Genomic DNA, 25,001 nt, shown 5'->3' on the forward strand with positions numbered 1-25,001 from the left:
CCGCCCCTTTCCGGAGGTGGGGCCCCGGCCGGGGGTCCTGAGGCGGGATTGGTCCGCGTGCCTGCCCGGCTGCCCTACGAGGTGCCTGCTTGTCTGGGTCGCCATCGCCTCCGCGCGCTCGCAGCTGAGGCGTTCTCGGCCTCTGATGTGTCTCTGTGGAAACGCCGTGGTCAGGGCAGGAGGTCTCGGCTTGTGCCGCGTGTGGAGAAGCATCGGGTGCGACCTCGGCAGCTCACCCGGCATTGTCAGAGGCACCCAAGCCCGACTGGCTAGAGCGTCCGGGCCGAGCGCGGCCAGGGAGGGGCAAACTGCCCCTGCGATGTTTGCAGCCGGGTTTCCAGGTTAGCGTTTCGCCCGCGTCTGCACCATGTCGGCGTTTGAGAAGCCTCAGGTCATTGTCCACATCCAGAAAGGCCTCAACTACACGGTGTTCGACTGCAAGTGGGTGCCCTGCAGTGCCAAGTTCGTAACGATGGGCAACTTCGCCCGGGGCACCGGCGTTATCCAGGTGTACGAGATCCAGCGCGGGGACCTGAAACTGCTGCGGGAGGTGGGTGCAGGGCTGGAGCGCTGTCAGGGTGCGCGTGTTCCCCGGGGTGTGCTTCGCCGCAGCCTCGCCCCAACAGGACCAGAGATCGCAGACCGAGAAACACTATGGATTGAAAACGTTGGCATCCCCCAGTCTCACTGGACAACTAGCGCCTTGGCTTACTCCCGCCGTTCTTGGTTCAGTCCCTTGCAAGGTTTCTGGGAGGCGAAGCTGAGATTTCACGTTTGCGTTCGAGGCCCCTTTAGGCTGTTTGCAATTGTTGTGGTCTGCTAGGACACATAGGCGATGCATGCACGCTTCATGCCAGCAGAGTCAAGGAACCACCGGGTCACCTACAGCGAAGTTTGTGGAGACAACCAAGTACCCCATTTCTTTCTAGAACATATCACTTGAATGCCTGGCAATCCCAGGCATGTGAAGGGCAATTTCACGGGTCTTAGGGAATTTTCTGTTGGGGAGATAGTTAAACAGCCAAACCAAGAACGCATAAATGTAAATCAAAATGCGTTTTCTAATACACACAGTTCAACGAGAGTAAAAACGACAGATTTAGGATGAGCAGAAACTAGGGAAAGTCGGAGTAGAGTATGAAATTTCCAGAAGAAATAGGTTGTGGGAAAGCTCTTTGATAGTGGTGGGAGGTAGTTTATTATCTTTTAAAAAAAAACAAAAACACACATTGGAAGTGGTGGTGCACACCTATAATCCCAGAACCCAGGAGGTAGAAACTGCAGAATTTCTGTTTGAGACCGTGCCTGAACAACAATCACAAAACCCACTAAGAAAGATCATACACATACAAGAGGGGTAAGTAGGGACCTTTGCAAGGTCTCTTAAGACATTTAACAGCTTTAGTCTTCCTTTTCCTCTAAGAAAAACAGGACAAGACTGAAAGACTTTCAGGAGGATGGTACAAGACCAGATTTACAGGTTTTATAAAAGGCTGCAGGTGAGCCAATTACAAAATGATGAAAATAATTAACATTTCATTTTCTTTCTTTTTGAGATGGGTATTCTCTGTGTTATCCAGTTGGCCTCAAATTTATAAATCTCATGCCAGCACCCAACAGTGGCCTGGGATTACAGGCCATGTGTTGTGGTGCTGAGCTGTGGCTAACAGTTTTATGGTTAGTTATAGTTTTTAAAAATGTTTCGATTTGGGTTGACTAAAACAAATAACCAGCCTCATTGAGGTGTTGAGGGTTGGTAAGTATGCAAGGAGTTGGTTTGAAGGAGGTGACTTTAGGGCAGGTAGCCGATAAATAAGCTTGCATGAGAGGCGTGTGAAGTGCCATCTCTTCACTGAGCTTTGCTGAGAGCCCGTTTTCAAGTTTTGTTCATGCTTTAGCCAGACATTCAGCTTGGAGAATCTAAGCATGGCTTGGTCTTTTCTCCCTTGCTTGCGTTCACCACTTAACTCACAGACACCTGTTGCTGTTCCAGCGGCCAGTTCAGATTCTCGGATCTGCATTACTATGATACTGACCCTCTGTGCCAGAAGTGAACAGATTGATTTTTGTAGATTGTTAAGTTGGACAGCAAGGACAGTGTCTCCTAGTGGTTTGAAAAGGACCAGCCCCTCAATACACATTTATTAAAAGAATGGGGGGTGAATGAGCTTGGGAGTTTTGAATACTGGTGTAGGTTAAGGACTCTGGACATGGGAAACATTGGCATAACAGAAACTCTGAAATGGAACATTAGGAGCAAATGCCAGTCAGTACTCAGCTAGACTTGTGTTTTGTTTTCCGGAGAGTTATGATACATTTTTAAATTTTTTACAGGTTACTTATTTGCTATATCCATTGGTCTTTTGCCATGGTTGTTGGGTCCCCTGGAACTGGAGTTACAGACAGTTGTGAGCTACCACGTGGATGCTGTGAATTAAACCTGGATCGCCTGGAAGAGCAGTCTGTGCTCTTAACTACTGAGCCATCTCTCCAGCCCTGAATTATGATCCATTTATATTTCAGTAATAGTTATTCCAAGTGAAATAGTGTTCTTCTCTTCTAATTTTTGAAGAAGTCTAGCAAAGTTGTATTGTATTTTCTTTAAATGAAAGTAAAAAGTGTTTATAAGAGAACATTTAGAAAATATAGATAGGACTAAAAAAGAGAGTATCACACATGATCTGAACCCCAAGAGTAACAACTCTTTTGGATCCTCTTCATTCCATGAGTTACTGAAGCTCCTGTAGAGGTGCTGTGCCCAAACAGAACAGTTCCTTCTAAAAAGCAAGTAAAACCTTAGAAACAAGGCTCCTTTCAGGACTTAATATTGTGTTTGTTTGGGTGCAGCAGAAAAGCGTGCAGGTTAAATGCATGGCCAGTGGCTCTCCTGTGTCCAAGTTCTCTATCCGTGTTTGGTTGCTAGTGAGAGCTATGTAGGTTTTAAAATATCCATGTCTTGTTCCCACCCCTAGCAATGTGAACTTCTGCTGGTTGAGTTTAATGAGCACCAGAACTGAGACTATTGGACCTGGTAGATTACTTACCTCAATAGGAGGAGACATACTCTTTTTTTTTTTTTTGTTTTTTTGTTTTTTTGTTTTTTTGTTTTTCGAGACAGGGTTTCTCTGTGGCTTTGGAGGCTGTCCTGGAACTCGCTCTGTAGACCAGGCTGGCCTCGAACTCACAGAGATCCGCCTGCCTCTGCCTCCCAAGTGCTGGGATTAAAGGCGTGCGCCACCAACGCCCGGCCTGAGACATACTCATTTTGTTATGATGAATTACTACAAGACTCGCTCCAAAGCCAGTTCACCCAAGATACATGTAAAAGGAACAAGTTGACTATTTCCTCTCTTGGGCTTCATCTTATTGCTAAAAGAATGGATACAAATGAAGAGCAGGAACCTGGGCAGTCTGGCACACATCATTAATACCAGTACTTGGGAGGCAGAGGTAGGAGAATCTCTTATGAGTTTGAGAACAGGCTGGTCTACATAGTGAATTCTAGAACAACCAGGGCTGCATAGTGAGATCCTGTCTCAACAAAAATAAAAAAAATTAAATAGAAAGGGGAGGAGGGGACCGGAGAGGTGATCTAGGGGTTGAACACACTGTGGCTTCTCTTCCAGATGACCCAGGTTTGATTCCCAGCGTAGCTCACAACTGTCTGTAACTTCAATTCTAGGGGCACTGAGGTCTCTTCTCATTTCCTTCAGCACCAGTCATGCTTCTAATGCACAGGCATAAATGCAGGCAAAATATCTATACACAGAAAATTAAAGAAACAGAGGGTAGGGCCTCCTTCTCTAGCTGAACACTTTGTTGAGCCACATAACAGTGTCCAGCCAAGTGTCCCTTCATCTTTTTGGTTTTTCAAGGCAAGGTTTCTCTGTGGCTTTGGAGGCTGTCCTGGAACTAGCTCTTGTAGACCAGGCTGGTCTGGAACTCACAGAGACCTGCCTGCCTCTGCTGGGATTAAAGGCGTGCGCAGCCAGCCAGCCAGCCAGCCAGCCACACACACACACACACACACACACACACACACACACACACACACACACACACACACACACCCCGCCCCCTTCATCATTCTTATGTGAGATTTGAGCTTTTCTAATGTACACACAGGTAGCATATAGACAAAGACAGCCCTGTAAATGAAGCCCTGGTTGAAAGTTGGTAGTGAGCTAGTAAAGTTTTGGTGTTTTAGTGCCTGAGCTACTGATTTCACTGCTTAACATTCGCCTGACTAAACCTTTTAATGTTAATTAAGTAGTGCCAGGATGTGGAGGAGGAAATACTGACAAGCTGCTGTAGACCCACCCACAGCAGAGCAAAAATAGCTCTGGGGCAATTATTGATCATGGACTTCTTTAGTCATGCTAACATACACTTCAGGCAAAGAATATAAAAAACTAGGCCAAGTAAACTATTATTGATGGTCATGCTCGATATCATACGTTTATCAATTTCTTATGCTGATTTTTGTGTGAAGTTTAACCAAATCGGCCATTGTTGTATTTTTAACCAATTAGTATTCTATTGAATTTACCACTGCATTCTACTCGTCTTTGCATAGGACAGTGTTGAAAGGGGAGTCATTTTGTGTGCTGTATATGAGCACACAAAGGGAGTCTGTGTGCCCTTGCTGACTGATTTCTGTGAATGTCTGAGCGTGAAAGAACATGACTGGTTTCTGAGGTCCAGGTACAACAGAGCTCAGCCTCTCTGAGCAAAGTGTTTTGACTTTAATTCTTGAACAAAAAACTAGTAATACCTAAGTTTCTATTTCTTTGATACAAAAACAGAAACCCTGAGAGAAGCATAATACTATGTATTTATCTTGCAAAAATTATAAAGAGGGGTTAAAAAAAGTGGAAAAATCTGCAATTAGCTTTCATTCATTCCTCCACCATTTTGTTCACGTTTCCAGGTTTACAACTTTTATTTTATTTTTTTGATACTTCTATTGACTCAGGCTTGCAGAATGGGGTTGTGTAATGAGATGTTTGTTGAAATCACATTCTGGCCTGAAGGCAGCATTCCTTAGGGAAAAGAGCTTGAAGTCTGCCTTACTCTTGATTATGAGTAAGGGACATCACTTCTCATTTTGAAATGGTGTCCCTGGGACTATATGTATGGCTTGTTGTACAAACATGAGAACCTAAGTTTTAATCTGTAGTGGCCATATAAAAAGCCAGGCACATCTGTACACATGTAACTCCTGTACTATGGAGGACAGAGACAGCGATGTGCTGTCAGCTAGCTTAGCTCCAGGTTCAGTGAGAGACCCTGCCTCAAAGGCATAAAGCAGAGTGATAGATCTGGATACCTGAAGTCCTCCTCTGACTTTTTCATGGATGCGCACACCTACACACACTACACACACACACACATACACACATACACATACTCGCAGGCACATACGCACACTGGTATCTCTAATGATTTGCATGATGTACATGTTTTAAAAAGATACTCTTTTTTGGAAAAGGCATGTAGAATGATGTCTGTTGTTATATGCTCAGTATATGGGAACTATTTTTGTGATTGTGTGCAAATGACACCAGACACCATCTTAGACACACAGCACATGAAACCCCAGAAGACAGAAAGGGAGGACGGGGAGAACGCCCTGGCGCTGACTTCTCTGCCCCAAGAATTGGTGCTGAAGGGCTAAGAAAGTCTTCCATAAGCCCTCATCCAGAAAGTATGAACACCTACTAGGTTCTATAGGTAGGACTAATGAGGGCATTTTGGTTCCTGTAGCTTCAGGAAATAATGGCTCTGTTGTGTTTACATTTATCCTGAGAGTACATATTGGACCTTTTTACCTGCACACCAGCAGAGATGTTAGATCGTCAGGATTATGGAGGACAAGGTCTCTCTGTACCTACCTGGCCTGGAGTTCACTGTCTAGACTAGTCTGACCTCAGACTCAACAGCCCTTCTGCTTCCATGTCTGGAGTGCTGGGGCTCAAGTTGGCAGCACTTGGCTGTCTCAGTGAGACAAGAACAATACAGAATCATTCTCTCTCTGCCCATCTTCTTCCCTCTCACTTCCCTGTAACCCCATGGATTTTAGACCAGTCTGGATTGGTTATGGCTTGACCAACAAAGAGAGACCACGTCCCAGACTATCAGACTCAAGATTGCTCAGAGGTTAAGGTCACTGTACTCTTTCAGAGAGCCTGGCTTTGATTCCCAGCACATACATGACAACCACCTGTAACTCCAGTTCCCAAAGATCCAATACCCTCTTCTAGCTTCCGAGGGCACTGCATACACAATGTGCATGGACATACATAAAGACAGAACACCTATACACATAAAAATAAATAAACTCCACCCCAGTCTAAAAGAAAAACAGCTAGATGAGGTGGTGCATGCCTTTAATCCTGGCAGTCAGGAGACCAGGACCTAGGACCTCGGAGATCAAGGCCAACCAAGGTTACGTAGTAAGATCCAGTCTCAAAACAAAACTTTTCTTTTTGATAGTGATGTGGTTTTTAAATTATACAAACTTGGCTAAAGAAAGAGTACAATAATTTTCATCAGAAAATGTTTTAAGTGCCTTTTTTCTCTGTGTGGCTTTGGAGCCGATCTTGGCACTTGCTCTGTAGACAAGGCTGGCCTCGAACTCACAGAGACCTGCCTGCCTCTGCCTCCTGAATACTGGGAGTAAAAGCATCCACCACCATCTCCTGGCTAAGTGTAATGTATTTACCCCCCCCAACAGAAAAACTCTGTGGACTTTGTGGCTATGAATAACTGCTTACACGAGTAAAATGTCCTCTCTCCTTTCTGTCCAGATTGAAAAGGCTAAGCCCATTAAATGTGGAACATTTGGTGCCGCGTCTTTGCAGCAGAGGTACTTAGCTACTGGAGATTTTGATGGAAATCTTCATATATGGTGAGATTATGAAACAGTACACCAGTGGGATGTTTCTCTTCGATAGACTTATTACTCTTCTGAAAGAACTCTTAATTTTAAAATACGTCTTTCGGATATTTTAATTTCTTACAGAAGTAACTAAGATCATGAGGACTGTTGTAATAAATATACCTCTACGTCATATTCAAAGTCCACTTAAAATCCTGAACTCATATTACATTTAGGAATGTGTGTGTATGTATATGCTTGTGATAGCAATGAACAAACTCACCATGACTGGGAAGGAGCAAGGAGGAGTCTGTAGGAGGGTTTGGAGAGGACAGGGGAGGAGGGATGCTAAATGTAACCTCAAAAGTTAAAGGACAAAGTTTAAAATAATAAAATAAAGCTCTTTGCTTTAGAACCTGAAACAGTGTTACCAGTTCTTACTGGCTCACAGGCTGTTTGGGGCTAGTAATTAATGCCATTTTCCCTGGAGACATGACATTATAGAGGCTGTCAAATTTTTTTTATTTGCTTTTTAGAAACATCTTTAACATTTAAGCATATAACAGTATTCCTTTATTAGCTCTTTTTTCTTTGTGTGTGTGTGTGTGTGTGTGTGTGTGTGTGTGTGTGTGTGTGTGTGTGTGTGTGTGTGTTTGGTTGGTTTTGGTTTTTCGAGACAGACTTTCTCTGTATTGGTTTGGAGGCTGTCCTGGAACTTGCTCTGTAGACCAGCCTGGCCTCAAACTCACAGAAATCCTCCTGCTTCTGCCTCCCTAGTGCTGGGATTAAAGGCGTGCGCCACCAACGCCCGGCTTCTTGTGTGTTTTTGTTTCTTCTTCTTGTTGCTTGGTTGGTTGGTTTTAAGACAGGGTTTCTTTGTGTAGCTTTGGATCTCCTGGAACTCTAGATCAGGCTGGCCTCAAACTCACAGAACCTTCCAAGGTGCTGGGATTAAAGGTGTGCACCACTACACCAGTTTATTATCTCATTTCTAATCCGAGGTTTGTTTTTGTAATGGGCTTCACCCTATAGCACTAGCTGAACTGGAGCTCACTGTGTAGACTAGACCATCTTCAAACTCATGGGATCTGCCTGCCTCTGCCTCCTAGTGATGGGATTAGTGAAGTGGGCCACCACACCCAGCCTAATAAGACTTTTTGATTATCTCTTAGATTGTGCTACTTTTACAGTTAAATTCACATATTTACCTAGTTTAGAATTGTAATATCAAAATGAAGCTGGTGTAATTTCTCCTCGATCTTAACTGCTCAGCTGTTAAATTTACATTTAGTCATCATTTCACATACTTTGTCATAGAATTTCAGAGTAATGGAAAGAGAGGCCAGTGTCCTCTGTGTTTTATTTATTTTTCATTATTTTGGGGGTTTGGGGGCTCAGCATGTAGAGTGGTGGATTTTTGTTTCTTCATTTTCATGTATATGTAACAGTATGCTTTGTTCTTACTCGTTTTCTTCTCCTGCTGCCTGCCCTTGTATCCCTGCTCCCTGATAGCTGGATCTCTCCCTTTCAGATACAGGTCCATGCTTTTTTGTTTGTTTCTTTTGGGGGGGGGGCCGGGAGAAAAGGTTTCTCTGTGTAGCCCTGGCTGCCCTGAGCTTACAGTATAGACCAGTCTGGCCTCTGACATATCTGTGTGCCTCTGCCTCCTGAGTGCTGGCATTAAATGTGTTCCCTAACACACCTGGCTAGATACATTCTTTTTGGTTTTTCGAGACAGGGTTTCTCTGTGTAGCTTTGGAGCCTGTCCTAGAACTAGCTCTGTAGACCAGGCTGGTCTTGAACTCACAGAGATCCACTGCCTCTGCCTCCCGAGTGCTGGGATTAAAGGCATGCGCCACCACTGCCCAGCCATATTCTTAATATATGTACTCCATTGCCCTCTTCCTCCCTTCTGATCTCCTTTCAAGTTTGGTTTTTAGATTTTTTTCACATTTTGTTAAATGTCAGTGTCTGGTCTGTGTCTGTGTGTGTACATTTATACGCATAAGAGAAAACAGAAGCTAGCTTCTGAGCGCCTGTTTTCTCTGGATCCTTGAATGATGTGGGAATCGGGGCAGGTTGTCAGGCTTGGTGACCAGTGCCTTTATCTGCCGAGCCAACTTACTGACCAACTTTCCAGTTTTATGACCTACATACAAATATACATAAATATGAAAGTATACATATACACATATGTATGTGTGTATAGTTTAAAATATATCCTCCATGTATTAGACGGAACATGGTATTTGTTTTCCTGATTCTGGCTTATTTTGCTTAACACAATGACTTCAACTTCTGTCCATTTTCTTACAAATGTCATGATTTTACTTTTCTTCATGGCTGAATAAACTTTCATTGTGTATAACTTTCTCCATTTGTGTCTTGATCGGTCCATTTTCTGGGTTTATTTCCTGTGCTATGGACGCCCTTCTCTGAGAATTCTTGCCAATGTTTGTATCACCCAGTGTTTTACTTATGCTTTCCTCTAGCATTTTCTGAGTCTCTGTCTTAGGTTAAAGTCTTGATCCATTTTGAATTGTTTTTTGTTTTATCTTATTTTGAACTGATTTTAAGGCCACATGTGATAAGCAGCTATGTTTTTTGTTTAGGAATTTGGAAGCTCCAGAGATGCCAGTGTATTCCGTAAAGGGCCACAAGGAAATTATAAACACTATAGATGGTATAGGTGGACTTGGAATCGGGGAAGGAGCACCTGAAATTGTGACCGGCAGCCGGGATGGTGAGTCAGTATATTTTAGATATTAAACAAATGTTTAATGGAAACATCCATGAAGTAGAGTTTCCTCTGCGTCTGCCGTCTGTGCATCCACATCTCAATAAACAAGTTGTATTGTCCATCCTTCGTTTGTTCCAGGCCTGTGTGTTTTCAGGCGAGTCAGCACTTCGTATTTTTGTGTGGGATTAGTTCAACACCTAAAATGAACTGACATGGAAAGATTCTCAGGATGTCTGCAGGTTTCTGAAGCAGCCGGCGATGTGCTATGGGTTGGCAGCTTTCTGTTCTCTTTTTAAAAGGCAGCCATGCCACGGCTTAGCTGCCTGCAGACATGTCCTGTGATCTGTCCCCTGAGCTCTGTGTGGCTTCAGCTATGGTGACCAACAGACCAGGTTCTAATAGTTACTCAAGAGCAATGGCGTGTTACAAATTATTTTTTTGATAGGTGGTGGTAACAAAAGCCTTTAATCCCAGCACTCAAGAGACAGAGTTGGATCTCTATGAGTTTGAGGCCAGCCTGGTCTACAGAGAGAATTCCAGGACAGCCTCCAAAGTTACTCAGAGAAACCCTGTTTTGAAAAACAAAAACCAAAAGTCTTAATCTTGTATCCTGAATCGTCTTTATATTCTTCGCTAGTTCAAGTGTGGAAAACTTACTGTAGAGTTTAATGGTTCGTGTAAACCCCGTAGCTGAGTGGTAATCTCCATCAGATTTGTGGGAGTTCTCTCCGCAAAGGCGAGAGCCTTTGTAATGGCCAGCTCTATCCCTGGAGAGAAGTCAGTTTCTCTTCTCTTTCAGGGACTTTTTGCCCATCCCTGCTCTTGCTCAGATGCGCGTTTAACCGTGCATTTGTGTTAATTCAAGTCAGTGACACTAGTCAGTAACCCTAACATATCAGTTGACATAAGAGTGTTAAAATATGATTTAGGCCAGTTTTATTTAATAGTTCCCTCCTCACTATTTGTGATAGAAGTTAAGTGGTGTGTTTCTTCTGATGCCAACAAGTGAAGCGGGCCTCATGCATGCTGGTCACTCTGCCTCGAACTGCCTCCCCCTGCAGTTGCAATGACATTCTAAAACCCATACGAAAATGTAGTAACAGTGCTTATTCTTTGGTATAAGAAAAGTGCCAGTGCTTATATGTGCAGTAAGGAAAACATAAAACTAAAATGACACTTCCAGTCTTCTAAATACATACATGAGTTTGAGTGCTAACCAAGAAAATAAGGTGTGGTTTGAATTATACACTTGTCTGTGCCTTGTCAGTCATAACTTATAGATAGCCTAGGAGCACTTCTTGGGGTTTTCTCTGTGTAGCTATTAATTTAGGAATCATTTCTCATGTAGCATATGGGTTATGGCCAGTATCAAGTACAGCTTGACCAATTGGAAGTCAGAAAAACATGAATAGTTTTCAAATGTTATAACAGCTACAATATTGGCACATGTCACATTGGTACAAAGAATACAAACAGAAAATGTGATCAGTCACTATTGAACTTTGCCAACTCCCTTCTATTCATGGCAGGAACTGTAAAGGTGTGGGACCCACGACAAAAAGATGATCCTGTTGCTAACATGGAACCCGCGCAAGGAGAAAACAAGAGAGATTGTTGGACTGTGGCATTTGGTAAGTTACTGAAGAGATACTTGCATTTGAAATTTGTGATTTTGGAAATTCCCAGTAGTCTCCAGTAGTCTGTTCTATAAATTATTCTGAGAGGTTATCCTGGCAAGTATCATAACAGCTAATAACATCAGGCTCAGGCTAGGGTTTGCATGTTACTGTTCTATTTATTGTGTGACTTGGAGAAGGTCACCAAAATTAAATGTTTCTTGGTTATTGTATTTACACGGTGGTGCTAATAGATTTTGCTTAATAGTGTTGAGGAGCCATTAGGGTAATACTACTAAAGCTCTTACAACAGCAGTTCTCAACTTAGGGGTCACAATCCCTTTGGTGCATCTAATGACCCTTTCACAGGGGTCACCTAAGACCATGAGAAAACAGATATTTACATTATGATTCATAACAGTATCAAAATTACAGTTATGAAACAGCAATGAAAATGATTTTGTGGCTGAGGTTTACCACAATATGAAGAATAATATTAAAGGGGTCACAGCATTAGAAAGTTTGAGAACCACTGTTTTAAAATAATCATAGATTATTATTGAGTGTTGAAAATATTTGCTACTATTATGATAGGTTTTTGTTTAATTGATATTACTAACCTATTAGTATAAACCTACTAGTAAGCGAAGCCTCAAATGCAAATGATAACCTAAGAAATCTCTGATTATGTTTCACATGGTGTATTTATTTTCTAGAAAATAGTTTTGCCATTACATAATTATTTCTTATAAGTCTCGTAACTGTGTCCCTTTATTACTTATAATGCATATTGATCTTGTCAGTTTTGGTGCTTGCCTTTAACTGTAAAAGATGTGGGCCAGAGTCCAGGGTAGCTGTAATTACAGGCATGTATTGCTGACTGCAGCTCTATATTTAGTTTTAAACTTGTGTTTTGTTTTTGACCAGGCTGGCCTCAAAGTGGCAGAGATCTTTCTGCCCCTGCCTTTCAAGTGCTGTTTGTTTTTATTTTGTTTTGTTGTTTTGAGACAAGATCTCACTGTGTTGTTCAGGCTGGCCTTAAACTTCTGGACTCCAGTAATCCTCCTACTTCAGTCTTTTGAATAGCTGGAACTACAGATGAGCTCCTCCATGCCTGGCTTTAGCCTTTTTTATTTTTTTAAACAACTGCTGTGGACTTGCAGTAATGAAACTGAGTCATATTTGAGTCCTCAGGCATATGGCTTAGTGATGAAGGTCTGCCTTCATTCTTCCTACAGATTAAACAAGTGATAGAACATCACAAGAGGCATCTGTCCATGCAGAGGGAGAGTCATTTTGAACTTAGACCAAGGATTCATGGGATTTCCAATGCTAAAATTGGGAGAGAAATTTCACCATAGGGAGTAACTGCAAAGGTGCCCTCGAAGGAGATGGTGGAGAAAGTGGCCCCAGCGATAGCTCTGGCCGCAGTTACCATAGCCACAGCGATAGCTCTGGCTGCAGTTACCATAGCCACAGTCGTTTGAGTAGACTGGAGGTGGTGGCCGGCCTTGAAAGGTGTGTGTACCGAGTGAGATCTGGTCTGAACTTTCAGGTGTCACTGGTGATGACAGTAAGGGCTGGTGAAGGCACGGTGGAAGGCGGGTCACGGGTCAAGAAGGTTTGGAGCAATGAAAATGGTTCGTGCAATAGGTGCTGAGCAAATAGGATTTGCACTTCTGTATCCACAAAATGAGGAACAAGGAAAAGGATTCTGCCCAAGATGTTAGGGATTGGTCACGGAGGGAAAGAAAGTTCCACAAGCACTCTGAGTGGTGAGGGAAGACCGTGAGGTCAGTTTGGGACATAGCATGAGCAAGATACTGGTACCATTGAGAGCTCACAGTGGAGAGGTAGGGGGAGGAGTCGGGGAAGCAGGAGAAGAGAAGGGAGGGGGAACTGGGATTAGAATGTAAAAAAATAAATTAATAAAGAAAAGAATAGATTTGTATACATCAAGTCAGGAAAAGTTTCAAACTGAATGTGAAGGAAATAATAATCGCAGATACAAAATTGATCAGCAAGAATGTTTCTGGAAGTTTCTTTGGCTTCCTGCCAAAGTCAAAGTCAAAGAAAGGCTTTCCCACAAAATGATTGGGTTTTTTTGTTTGTTTGTTTTTGTTTTTTTTGTTATTTTTGGGTTTTTTTGCAAGGAACTTGGTGTGTTTATTCGGTCCCATGGCATAAATGTATATTTAAGTTCCTACTTTCTCAATCATAGAACTGTCATGTGCCAGTCTCAAACAAAACAAAGTGTGGGTAGCTTTGTCTCCAAGCATTTTATTTGTATAAGTTCATTTGCTGTACCAAGGCTGTGCAAATAAATGTCTGCCATGTAATTTATCTCCTTGAAATGTTCAATACCTTCCTAATTATGATAAAACAATATTAAAATGCAATAATTAGGGATATCAAAAAAAAAGCTCACAGTGGAAATGCAGGCCTGTAGTTTATACGTAGGAAGCTGGAGGTCGTTGAGATCGAAGACTTTGGGGTCAGGTATTCAGATAGCCTTCCAAACTGAAAGGACTTTCCCCTCACATTTTTTTTTTTTTTGGTTTGTTTGTTTTGTTTTTACGAGACAGGGTTTCTCTGTATTGTTTTGGAGGCTGTTGGTCCAGCCCAGCCTCGAACTCACAGAGATCCGCCTGCCTCTGCCTCCGGAGTGCTGGGATTAAAGGCGTGCGCCACCACTGCCCGGCACATTTTTTTATTCAGTAAGAGCTATGCAGGAAAACCATCTCGGAACTAAGCATGTTGAAATTAACTTCATTCTAAACTCTATATATGGTCATTGCACCACTAAATATGCACTCCAATTCATTACAAAGTTTCCTCCAAAGATAAAATAACCAGAAAATATTCTGCAAAATAATTTTAAAATAGTATTTGCATTCATATATCATTACCACCAAGGAATGAAAAAGAATAAGTACATGTATCTTCCTGGGCCCTTCATCTGTGAACTATAGCTGGTCTGTCTTTGCAGTTATGTAATGGATCATAGGGTTTTGCTAGACAAGCCCTGACCCATATCTCCAGCCTGAGAGAGAGCGTGTTTCCTTTCTATTTAGAATCTTATAAACACTTTCAAGTAGACTTTTGTCATAGAATTTCAAGTAAGCATTTTTTAAAAATTAATACTCCTCATCACCTGTCAGGATTAATGAATGTAATTATCCCCAGTATAGTTTTTAAAATTTAGATCTGTCCTAGCCCGTGTTGGTGGCACACACCTTTAATCCCAGCACTTAGGAGAAGGCAGAGGCAGGCGGATCTCTGTGAGTTCGAGGCCAGTCTGGTCTACAGAGCAAGTTCCAGGACAGCCTCCAAAACAATATAGAGAAAATTAAGATCTGTCCCAAGTTATATGTGTAATGTTTTTTCTTGGATTTGTGAAGACCTGAAATGTACCTTGATTTCCAGGCAATGCGTACAACCAAGAAGAACGTGTTGTTTGTGCTGGCTATGACAATGGGGATATCAAGCTGTTTGATCTCAGAAACATGTCACTGCGATGGGAGACAAACATTAAAAATGGGGTAATGTGCATTTCTGTGCTGTCCTACTGTTTGTATCTACTGTCTACCGCTAGCCACTACAGAGTTCTCAGATCCCTTCAGTAGCCCATGTCTCTCAGTCTTCTAACAAAAGTTAAACTTCTGGGGCCAAACCATCTTGAATCTAATGGCGGCCATGCATCCTGTCTTAAGAAAGTGATCTCATAGTCAGATAGGGTTTGTACAGTGTCTGTGGAGTCAGTGGAGCCTACAGCCCATCTGAGGTCCTTAGGGACCACTCAGAGGATATCAAAATGAGCAAATAAATGGAGTAGGAAAAGTTTCACCAAGTGCCTTTGGGCTTTGGTTCTCAAGCTGTACACCTTTGTTAAAGAATTTAGTTACTTTCTGATTTCTGAAGGTAGCCTTGACTTACCTATCTGTGCTAAATAATGAAAACATTGCATTATGACCTTCTACTGAGTATAGGAACCCGAGATGATTTTGTTGATCAAATCAACAGAAAATATACTTTGCTATTTTGATTCAAAAGGTTTAGTGGCTATTCAAGCACATGGTCTTGTCATTTTGAGCCTTCAGATAATTTAACAAGATCTGGAGCCAACAAGATCTGGAGAGCACTAACTGCTCTTCCAGAGGACTGGGGTTTGATTCCCAGAACCACATGGTGGCTCAGAACTGCCTGTATCTCCATTTCCAGGGATTCTGATCCTCTCTTCTCGCCTCCTTGGGTACCAGGCACAGACCTGTTGTGCGTATATGAAAGCAGGCAAAACACCCTTACACAGTTTTTAAAAGTAGGATCTGGAGAGATGGCTCAGTGTTAAGAGCACCAGCTGCTCTTCCAGAGGACCCAGGTTCAATTCCCAGCACCCACATGGCAGCTCACAACTGTCTGCAACTCCAGTTCCAGGGAATCTGACATCCTCACACAGACATACATGCAGGCAAAACATACCAATGCACAAATAAATAAATAAATCTTTAGGAAAAAAAATTAAAGAAAGTAAGAACATATCAGTTACAGATTTATTTTCTACTTTCAGGTGTGTAGCTTGGAGTTTGACAGAAAGGACATAAGTATGAATAAGTTAGTAGCTACATCTCTGGAAGGCAAGTTCCACGTCTTTGACATGAGAACGCAGCATCCCACCAAGGGCTTTGCTTCTGTTACAGAAAAGGTAAATGAAAGACTCTGTGGAGAGGGTGATGGTCACTCTAGACTAGTACGGACCAGGCGTTCTCTGACATGTGCTTGTGGGATCCTAGGTGTTTTTGTGCAGGTTACTTTTCCCAAGGTTGCCAGCTTTATACTTCTCGATTATAATAACTATCTTGGTTAGCTAGGAGTCTTATTTTGTTGTTTAACAAACCTTGCTGATGGCTAGGGAATCCCAGCCTGATGTTTTCTTAAAAATATATACTTTTTTTTGTTTTGTTTTGTTTTTTTTGAGATAGGGTTTCTCTGTGGCTTTGGAGACTGTCCTGGAACTAGCTCTTGTAGACCAGGCTGGTCTTGAACTCATGGAGATTTGCCTGCCTCTGCCTCCCAAGTGCTTGGATTAAAGGCATGTGCCACCACCGCCCAGAAAATGTATACTTAATTAATAAGTAATAGTGTACTTTCCAGAAATAACATTTTTACTATGTCATTTCATCCCATTTTAATTTATATTCTGATTTGCTATATTAAGTTAACTTACTTTAAAACACTGGTTACTGTGGTTAGGACATAATAAATATTCAAGAATGTTCTGTTATTTATACTTTGGCTTCTGCTGGAGAGAGCTTAGTGGGAAAGGCTTTTCATGTACAACATTAGAAAAATAAAGGGAAAATACCTGTCACATAAAAGAGACGATGTTTAGAATAAAGCAGCTACATGAAATCCATGTTAGCATCCAGACACTTGCAAGAGACAAATGAGGAATGTGGTCTTCTCCCTGTAAACATAAGAAGGAAAGCAGCTACAGGTTGGTTGTTTCCGTAAGATTCAAATGTGCAGTTTATTCAGGAAATAAGAAGTAGCTTCCTATTCTTTCCCCCTCTATGGATGCCCTGGGTCTTCACTTGTTTCCTGCTACCCCCCCCCCCCCACACACACACACTGGGTGCACTGGGATTTCATTCATTTTCTGTTATCCCTCATTGTGGATGTTGTGGGATTCCTTCCCCCACTGTGGATGGATGCTATTGGATTTCACAGATTGTGATCTTGTGTCATCTTTAATAATAGTTATAAAACATAAATTGCTAGTGTCAGATGAACTAAATTCTTAACAAGGTAACTACAAACTGTAATATTATTTTGCCATTGTCATTTTAGAATATAGTTAGTATATTTTATAGTCTACTACTTCTAAATTGTTCCATTATTTTGTTTGCAAGCCACTTCTTATCTGTATACAATAGTATTCTCCAAGTTCATTTGGATAGTATGAACCTAATCACTTGGGGCTTCTCATTTGTGTTTTTATATGCTAATGGTAATGCTCTCAAATGAATATTCAAATCAGTGACAAGACGTATCATTCAGGACTGGAGAGATAGCTCAGCAGTTAAGAACACTCACTGCTCTTCCAAAGCATCCATGCCAAACTGTGTCCAACCCCTTGTAACTCCAAGTCCAGGGGATCTGATGTCTTCTTCTGACCTCCTCAGGTACTGCAGTCACGCACAGACTTCCCAACCCCTCCCCCACATTCACATAATTGACAATTAAATCTCAAGATTAATAGTCACTGAAGTGTGAAATGGCTCAGTTCATTATACAGCAGCTTTACTTCTTGTACAAAGCAGTTGCCCTCTCCTGGAATCTCCCTGGATCAGCTCTCACTCCTCATGACGGCCCCCCCCCCGCCCCTCAAGGTGAACAGCATTCTGGAGTGGATTTGCTGGTGTGAGTGAGGTCCTGATAAACTGTTAGTCTTTTCTGTTTGCCTGTCTTTATTTTCCTAAGGAATGTATTTCATGTTTTTTAATATAGGGAATATGTTAACGCAGTTAAATGATGACAGAAGTAAATCAAAAGCCACTCATATGGGAAAAGTATGTTACAAAGTAGATTTGGCATATTGAAGCATACATCCTTACGCACTGCTGTTATTCACCCCACTCCCCCAGTGGCTTGTGCATGCCCTTGCTCACCTCTGTCTGGTCCCTTTTTCCTATCCAGTTCTCCCTCTTCTGTACTCATGTCCTGTGCCCTCCATCACTCTCTCATTTCCCCTCCTACCATTCACTAACAACCCTTCCTTCCCCTCACACTAAACTTCCAGCTTTCGTGGTCTACACAGACATACCAATTTAATCCTAGATTTTGCATTTGCAAGAAGACATCCTGTATTTGTCTTTTTAGTGATGAAATAAAATTCCATTGTGTGTATGTACTTCATTTTCTTTACCTATTCATCTACTGGTCGATGTAGACTGGTTCTGTTCCTCAGCTGGGTGAGTAGTTTAGTAATAAAAGTAATTATCTCTGTAATATGTTGACTTAGAGCCCAGGTTCACTTCTCTGCTGGCTATTCCACTATACATTTTTATACTCCCACCAGCAGTAAGGGTTCCTCTTTCTTCCTGTCCTTGCCGTCATTGTTGTTTGTATTTTTTTTTTTTTTTTTTTTTGGTTTTACGAGACAGGGTTTCTCTGTTTTGGAGGTTGTCGGTCCAGCCTGGCCTTGAACTCACAGAGATCCGCCTGCCTCTGCCTCCCGAGTGCTGAGATTAAAGGCGTGCGCCACCAACGCCCGGCTTGTTTTCTTTTTTAATAATGTTTTTATTAACTGAAAATTCCATACAATAGTTTCGATCATAATTCACTTTCCCTCCCCCACTCCTCCTACGTTCTCCATCTCCCTATCCACCCACCTCTTGTTCCTGTTTTCTTTTCCCCACCCCATCTGAACATCCGCTGAGCTCAGCTCATGTTGTCTCACTACTCTTTTTGCTTCCTTCCTTTCTTCCTTCCTTCCTTCCTTCCTTCCCTCCTTCCTTCCTTCCTTATTTATTTATTTATTTGAGACAGGGTTTCTCTGTGTTGCCCTGGCTGCCCTGGAACTCACTCTATAGACCAGGCTGGCCTCAAACTCATAGAAATCTGCCTGCCTCTGCCTCTTGAGTGCTGAGATTAAAGGCGTGTGCCACCACGGCTCAGCTGTCTAACCACTCTTGAGTGTGAGATCTACCCTAGAGTGTGGTCACCTTACTAGAGGCCACATCATTAAAGAAAACTAATGCCCTCATCTTGAAGCTATCAGATACCAATAGCTCCTCACATAGGGTGGGACTTCCTGCCCACCTGCCCCTAAGCCCATGCTGGGATTTTTGTGCAGGTGTATGCATGCTCTCATAGCTGATGTGGTTTTTTATGTACATCTGCCATGCTGTGTCCTGGAAACACTGTTTCTCTGAAGCCATCCACCATCCCTGGCTGCTATAGACTTTCTGCCTCCTTATAGTAAGATCCTGAGCTTTGAAGACAGCATGGAGCACTCCACTGTTCCAGTCTGTGTTAATTGCCATCTACTGCAAGAAGAAGCCTCTCTGATGAGAGCTGAGCTCTGTGGGTATAGCAATGAGTCATTAGGAGTCGCTTAAATGCTATGTCCTCTTAGCAGAGTAATAGTAGTAGCTTCTCCCCTAGGGCCTGTGACCTGTCTGGCCACAGGTTTTTGGTCCCTTTAATGGTGCCAGGCATGAGTCCCATCTGGTGAAGCAGGTCTTCAATCCAGTCAGAAAGTGATTGCTTGTTTTCTTCATGATAGTCTCTGTGACTGGGGTGAAATGAAATCTGGAAACAGTTATAATTTGCCTTTCTTCATGGCTGAGTTTGCTAAACACGGTTCAAGGATTTGTTGCCATTCACATTTCTCCTTTTATCAACATTGACTGTTGGTTCTGTCCATTGGATGACTTTTTGCTTTATTAATGTTTTATAGTTCTTTGTGGAGTCCAAGTACTCACCCTCTGCCTGATACATAGTTGGCAAATATTAATTCCTGTTCTGTAAGCTGTCCCCTCACTCTGTGATGGTCTCCATTGCTGTGTGGAGGCTTTTTAACCACAAGTGATCCTGTTGTCGATTCCTGAGGAAATGGTCAATGCTATTAGAGTCCTTTTCAGAGAGTCCTTGCTTATACCCATATTGTCAGTTTCATAGTTTCTGTTCTTATATTAAGGTCTTTGATCCATTTTTAATTGATTTTGGATAGGATGAGAGATACGAATCTAAAGAAATCATATCATGTTTTTCTATCTATTTACTGAAGAAGCTGTGTGTGTGTGCACACTTTTGACATCAGTGTTAGCACTGTTGTGTTTCATCCATCTCTGTGTCTGATTGTCTTCTAGCATTGTGCAGCTCCTGGAACCTCAGGTATAGAATGGCTCAGTTTGCACCTATAATACCTAGCATCACTCATGGTTTGTTTGTTTGTTTGTTTGTTTGTTTGTTTGCTTGAGGGTATCTCTATGTAGTCCTGGCTGTCTTAGAGCTTACTGTGTAGACCTTGAACTCACAAAGATCCTGCTGCTTCTGCCTCTTCCTCTTACTGTCACTCTCAGGTGTTGGGACTAAAGGGGAGCACCACCATGCCCAACCATACTCTTTCTGCTTGGAGTCCTCAAGGTCTTTTGTGCTTACATTGAATTTAGGATTGTTTTTTGTAGTTCTGAGAAGAACAGTACAAATTTGATGGGAGAGGTTTTTCAATGTGTGTAGCCCTCCATAATATAGCCATTACTGGAACAGTTCTGCCAGTCTGTGAGTGTGGAAAATCCTTCCATCCTTAGTGTCCTCTTCAAAGTCTTGTTTTCACCAGAGAAGTCCTTCACCTCCTTGGTCACATTTATTCTTAGGCTTTTGTTTTTTAAGATGTCTCCTGTGAACAGAATTCTCTCCTCCTGCCCCCATTTCTTTTTTGCAAGACCATTATTAGACATTGAAAGGCTGCGGAAGTTTGTGTGTTGATGTTATATCTTGTTACTTTGCTGAAAGTTTTCTGGTAGAGTCTTTAGAATCTTTTAAGTCTAGGATTGTTTGCAAATGGGGATATTTCAGTAAAGAGAATTGCTTAAGAAAAGCCGAACTGAAATGATGCTGGAAATAAAACACTCAATAAGCCAAATTAAAAACTCAACGGAAAGTCTCAGAACACAATGGATCCGGTTAAAAATAGAAAGAGAATCAGGCCTGGGAGATAAGGTAGAGGAATTGATTCATTCAGTAAAGGTCAGTGATAAATAAACTCTGTGTGTGTCTGTGTGTCTGTGTATGTGTGTGTATGTATATGTGTGTGTGTACACATATCATGAGATGCTCTGGGACACCATGAAAAGACCAGCTCATGGAATTAAGAGAATAGGAGAAAAAAAAATACTGTACATAAGGCACATTTTCGCTGAAATCATAGACTTTTCCAGGTCCAAGAACCCTGGAGAGCAGCAAACAGAGGATGAGAAGAGAAACTCCCATCACATATTATAATTAAAACACTGAAAACAGACAAAGGAAAGGGTGTTGGAAGCTATAAAAGAGAAGGTTTGGGTCACTCACCCAGACAGGCCTATCAGGATAGTGCCTGATGATTCAATAGAAATGTTTAGTCAGAAAAGCCCTCACGGGCCTACCACCAACCCAGACTATACTCCTCAGCAAAACCACCTGTTCAGTTAAAGCAGCCATAAACGTTCTTTTCTAACAGCCAAAGTAAAGGTGGTTACAGTTCTTTGTTTTCAAGGCTTCCCTCCAGGGCTGCCGTTTCGTCTTTAACCATCATGCGTATCTTGTCTGTGCAGGCCCATAAATCCACCATATGGCAAGTTCGACACCTGCCTCAGAACAGAGAACTCTTTCTGACAGCAGGAGGTGCTGGTAGTCTTCACCTCTGGAAGTAGTAAGTACTCTTGTTACTGTGCGTATGACGTAGGAGTCTGTGAACTTTTCTATTTCTCCTTTAATATTTGATTTAATTCATTTTAGTACGATTTTCATTTTCAGTGTTGTTATATAACTGACTTTCTAAATATTTTCTTTGACTAATGTATTTATTTTACATTTAATAAAATTTCTCCCTTATCTGGCACTGTAAATATGTTTGTCTTTGTGTATGAGAGCTACATAAGAAGAATTGGGATTCCCCCATAAATTTGAAATTGTAGCTCTCAGAAGACTGGGCCAGGATTGCCATGGGTTTCAAGTCAGTGTGGACTCCACTTCAGTGTGGTAGAACTGAAAGCAGCCTGAGGCTTCTGAGGCTCCTGATTGTCTGCAGCTGAAGCCTCACTCGCTCAGCACGGAGTTTCTTTTCTGTACACCTAGGCAGGATGAGTTACTGAGGAAGCTATCACCCTGTGTGTGTTCCGAGATTCCCAAGGGCACTAGGTGCTAGTTCAGTGGGTCTCATACAAAGACCATAATAAAGTTTGGAAACCTTATTAGCAACAGCACAAGCCTCTAAGCATTACTCAGAAAATGTTAAGTTCACAACTGAAGGATATTTCAGAATTCAAGTTTGATTAGATTACTACTATATAGAAAAAACCAAAAAGCGTGTTCAGTGTGGCGTGGATGTCCACATTTACAAACCTTCTTCAAACTACTTTTAGAAGCTGAAGTGCAGGGCTGCACTAGGGTCGTACTTGTTAGAGAACTGAAGCCATTAACTGATGAATTTGTGATTGCTTTTGATGGAGTTTAATGCACTCCACCCATCTTTGCTTCATTAAATGTTGTGCTTTCTGTCAGTAAAAAGCAGTGGGCATGTTCTGGGATGATACTGGATGGATAGACAGTTTGATCCTGGAAGCTTTGCCCTTCTTTCTTTGGTGGTTGTAACCCAGTCTTGCCGCAGGTCAGGTTTTGTAGGTCTCATTAACTAGGCTGTGCCTGTTTTCTTGAGTCCCCCATACCAGTTTTCCATACTGGGCACAGTGGCAGCTAGATGTTTTTTTTACTGTATGTTAATAAGGCTTGATCTGTATGCACTTAGACATTTGAAGTTGTTTTCTTGGTTTTCTTTCCCCTAAAATTAACACTGTGTGTCCATGTGGAAGCCCAAAGCCACCACCAGGTCTGAACTGGGATGTCCTGACTGTGGCCAGGCTAGCTCCTACTTTTCCTGGGTATGACTGCCCTACCTCTGTCTGCTTCCCAAAGGCTGAGGTCACAGGTGGCACCAGGCAGCCTGTACTTTCACGTGGTTCTGGAGATCCAAACTCCAGTCTTCATGCTCCTGGAGGAAGTGCTTTATCCACAGAGGGGTCTCCCGGCTTCAGGAGTTTATCTTAGGGTGACCATCTTCATAAAATACATTTAAACTCGATTTCCACTCACTACTCTGACTTGATAGTGTAGTCAAACTGTAGGCTTCACCGAACACTTACCAGGCATTCTTAGAGAGGAATGCAGATGAGTTTTCAAACTTTGTAAGGTAACATAGATAATGTAGAGATTTTATAACCAATAATGATGCTTGTTTTTTTTTAAGATGGGGGTCTCATTATGTAGTCCTGGCTGCCTTGCAACTTGCTATGTAGACAAACCCGGCCTCAGGCCTGTGGGGATCCACCTGCCTCTTCCTCTTAGTGCTGGGATTAAAGGAGCACATGATCACAGATGGCCCTTATGTTTTAATACTAAATAACTATGAGCTTTGCTAAGAAATGTGGGGGAAAATATTTATTTAAGGTAGGTGTGTGTGTGTATGAATATTTTGTTCCTTTTAACTAATTTTTTGAGTCTAAGTGCTGGTTCGGTAATCAGTTGAGAAATAAAAAGATATTGAAGCATCTATATGAAAATAAAACAGTGAATGCCAGTATTGCTCTCTTACCACTTTGGTCTTGTTTCTAGTGAATACCCTACTCATCGGTCAAAGAAGGATTCCGAGGGAGTAGAAATGGGAGTCGCAGGTTCCGTCAGCCTCCTGCAGAATGTGACCTTGTCCACTCAGCCCGTCTCGAGTTTGGACTGGAGTCCCGACAAAAGGGGGCTCTGCATCTGTAGCTCCTTTGACCAGACAGTGCGCGTGCTGATTGTTACGAAGCTTCAGACCATTTGACCCAGTGCTTTGAACCTGGTGTTTTCCAGAGGGTTACTCGGAATTGGATCTGTGGTCTGCATCCTCCGGCCTCACTGAAGACTGGATTTGACTGATGAATGACAGCCGATGGCATAAAGCCAGTCAGCCTCCAGCTTCTCTGGGTGTTTGGTAGCCCGACTGGTGTGCTGTTGCGTGTGAAGGTGCCGCACAGCAGGGCCAGCTTTGTTCCTTTCCCCTGCGTTTCTACTAAAAAATGTTGGCCAGGTGCTATGGTATTTGTTCTTGGTCCCAGCTGCTTAACTGGCTGAGGCAGGAGGATCAGTTTAGTCCATAAGATCAAGACTAACGTGGGCAGTCTAGTCAGACCCTGCTTGTAAATACAGTTGGGGGCAGCACTGAAGAGATGGCTTGGTGATGAGAGTGCCTGATACCCTTACAGAAAGCCCAGGTTTGGGTCTCAGTATCCATATCAGGGGCTCCCAGTCCGCTGTGCCTCCAGCTGCGGGGCACCTCATGCCGGTTTCTGGCCGCATCGGGCAGTGGTACTCTTAGACACATGTACACACTCAGAGATTTTTTAAAACCTGTGCTTAATTTTTTAAAATATTACAAACAACCAAAGTCAGTAGTTATTTAACTATTTTTAGTTTGTTCTCTATTTCAAAAGTTCCATATTTTCTCTGTATGTTTGCATTTCATTTTAGTGTTTCCATATTGTAGGAGTCACTTAATTTGGTCTGTAAAGTACTGAAAACACTTTGACTGGACAGACTGCAGACTGTTTCAGCAGTGTAGCTGGTAAAACACTGTGACTTACAACCATCTCTTTCTTACTCAATTACAGCTGTTGAGTTAGTGGGATTTGGTTTGTTTTTGACTGTGGTAAGCAACAATGAGCGATTAAAGATCGGAGTGCTTTTTTTTAAACTGTTAAAATATATTTTTTAAATAAACAAGTTTTTTAAGTCTGTGGAAGCTTTGAATCTTTTAATAATAGTAAGAGAGCCACACTGTTTGCTTTGTTTTCCCCTTTCTGAGTTCTCAGCACGTATCCTTAGCTCGTGTGGAGAGATGGCTGAGTGATTAAGAGCACTGACTGCTCTCCCAGAGGGCCTGGGTTCAACTCCCAGCACCCACATGGCAGCTCACATACCCTTGGCTCGCTGTTCTTGACCGTGGCCCACATCATAAGCTGAGCCT

The 25,001-nt window shown here is 42.3% G+C and overlaps 1 protein-coding gene across 2 annotated transcripts; it reads left to right on the forward strand.

Annotated features, from left to right (window-relative positions):
• The first annotated feature begins 100 nt into the window (after positions 1-100).
• Positions 101-24,771, forward strand: Dnaaf10 (dynein axonemal assembly factor 10). 2 transcript variants are annotated; one of them, XM_021227315.2, is made up of 9 exons: positions 437-550; positions 1,424-1,499; positions 6,810-6,910; positions 9,493-9,623; positions 11,150-11,251; positions 14,663-14,778; positions 15,804-15,938; positions 21,556-21,653; positions 23,612-24,771. In XM_021227315.2, exons 2-9 carry the CDS (start codon positions 1,458-1,460, stop codon positions 23,817-23,819), a joined length of 933 nt encoding a protein of 310 aa, XP_021082974.1. In that variant the 5' UTR covers positions 437-550; positions 1,424-1,457; the 3' UTR covers positions 23,820-24,771. The 2 variants fall into 2 exon arrangements, with proteins under 2 accessions (XP_005070459.1, XP_021082974.1); XM_005070402.4 differs by lacking the exon at positions 1,424-1,499 and having other exon boundaries at positions 101-550.
• The last annotated feature ends 230 nt before the right edge of the window (positions 24,772-25,001 follow it).

The sequence above is a fragment of the Mesocricetus auratus genome, unplaced genomic scaffold, assembly GCF_017639785.1.
Source record: "Mesocricetus auratus isolate SY011 unplaced genomic scaffold, BCM_Maur_2.0 Super-Scaffold_100029, whole genome shotgun sequence".
Classification (NCBI taxonomy): domain Eukaryota; kingdom Metazoa; phylum Chordata; class Mammalia; order Rodentia; family Cricetidae; genus Mesocricetus; species Mesocricetus auratus.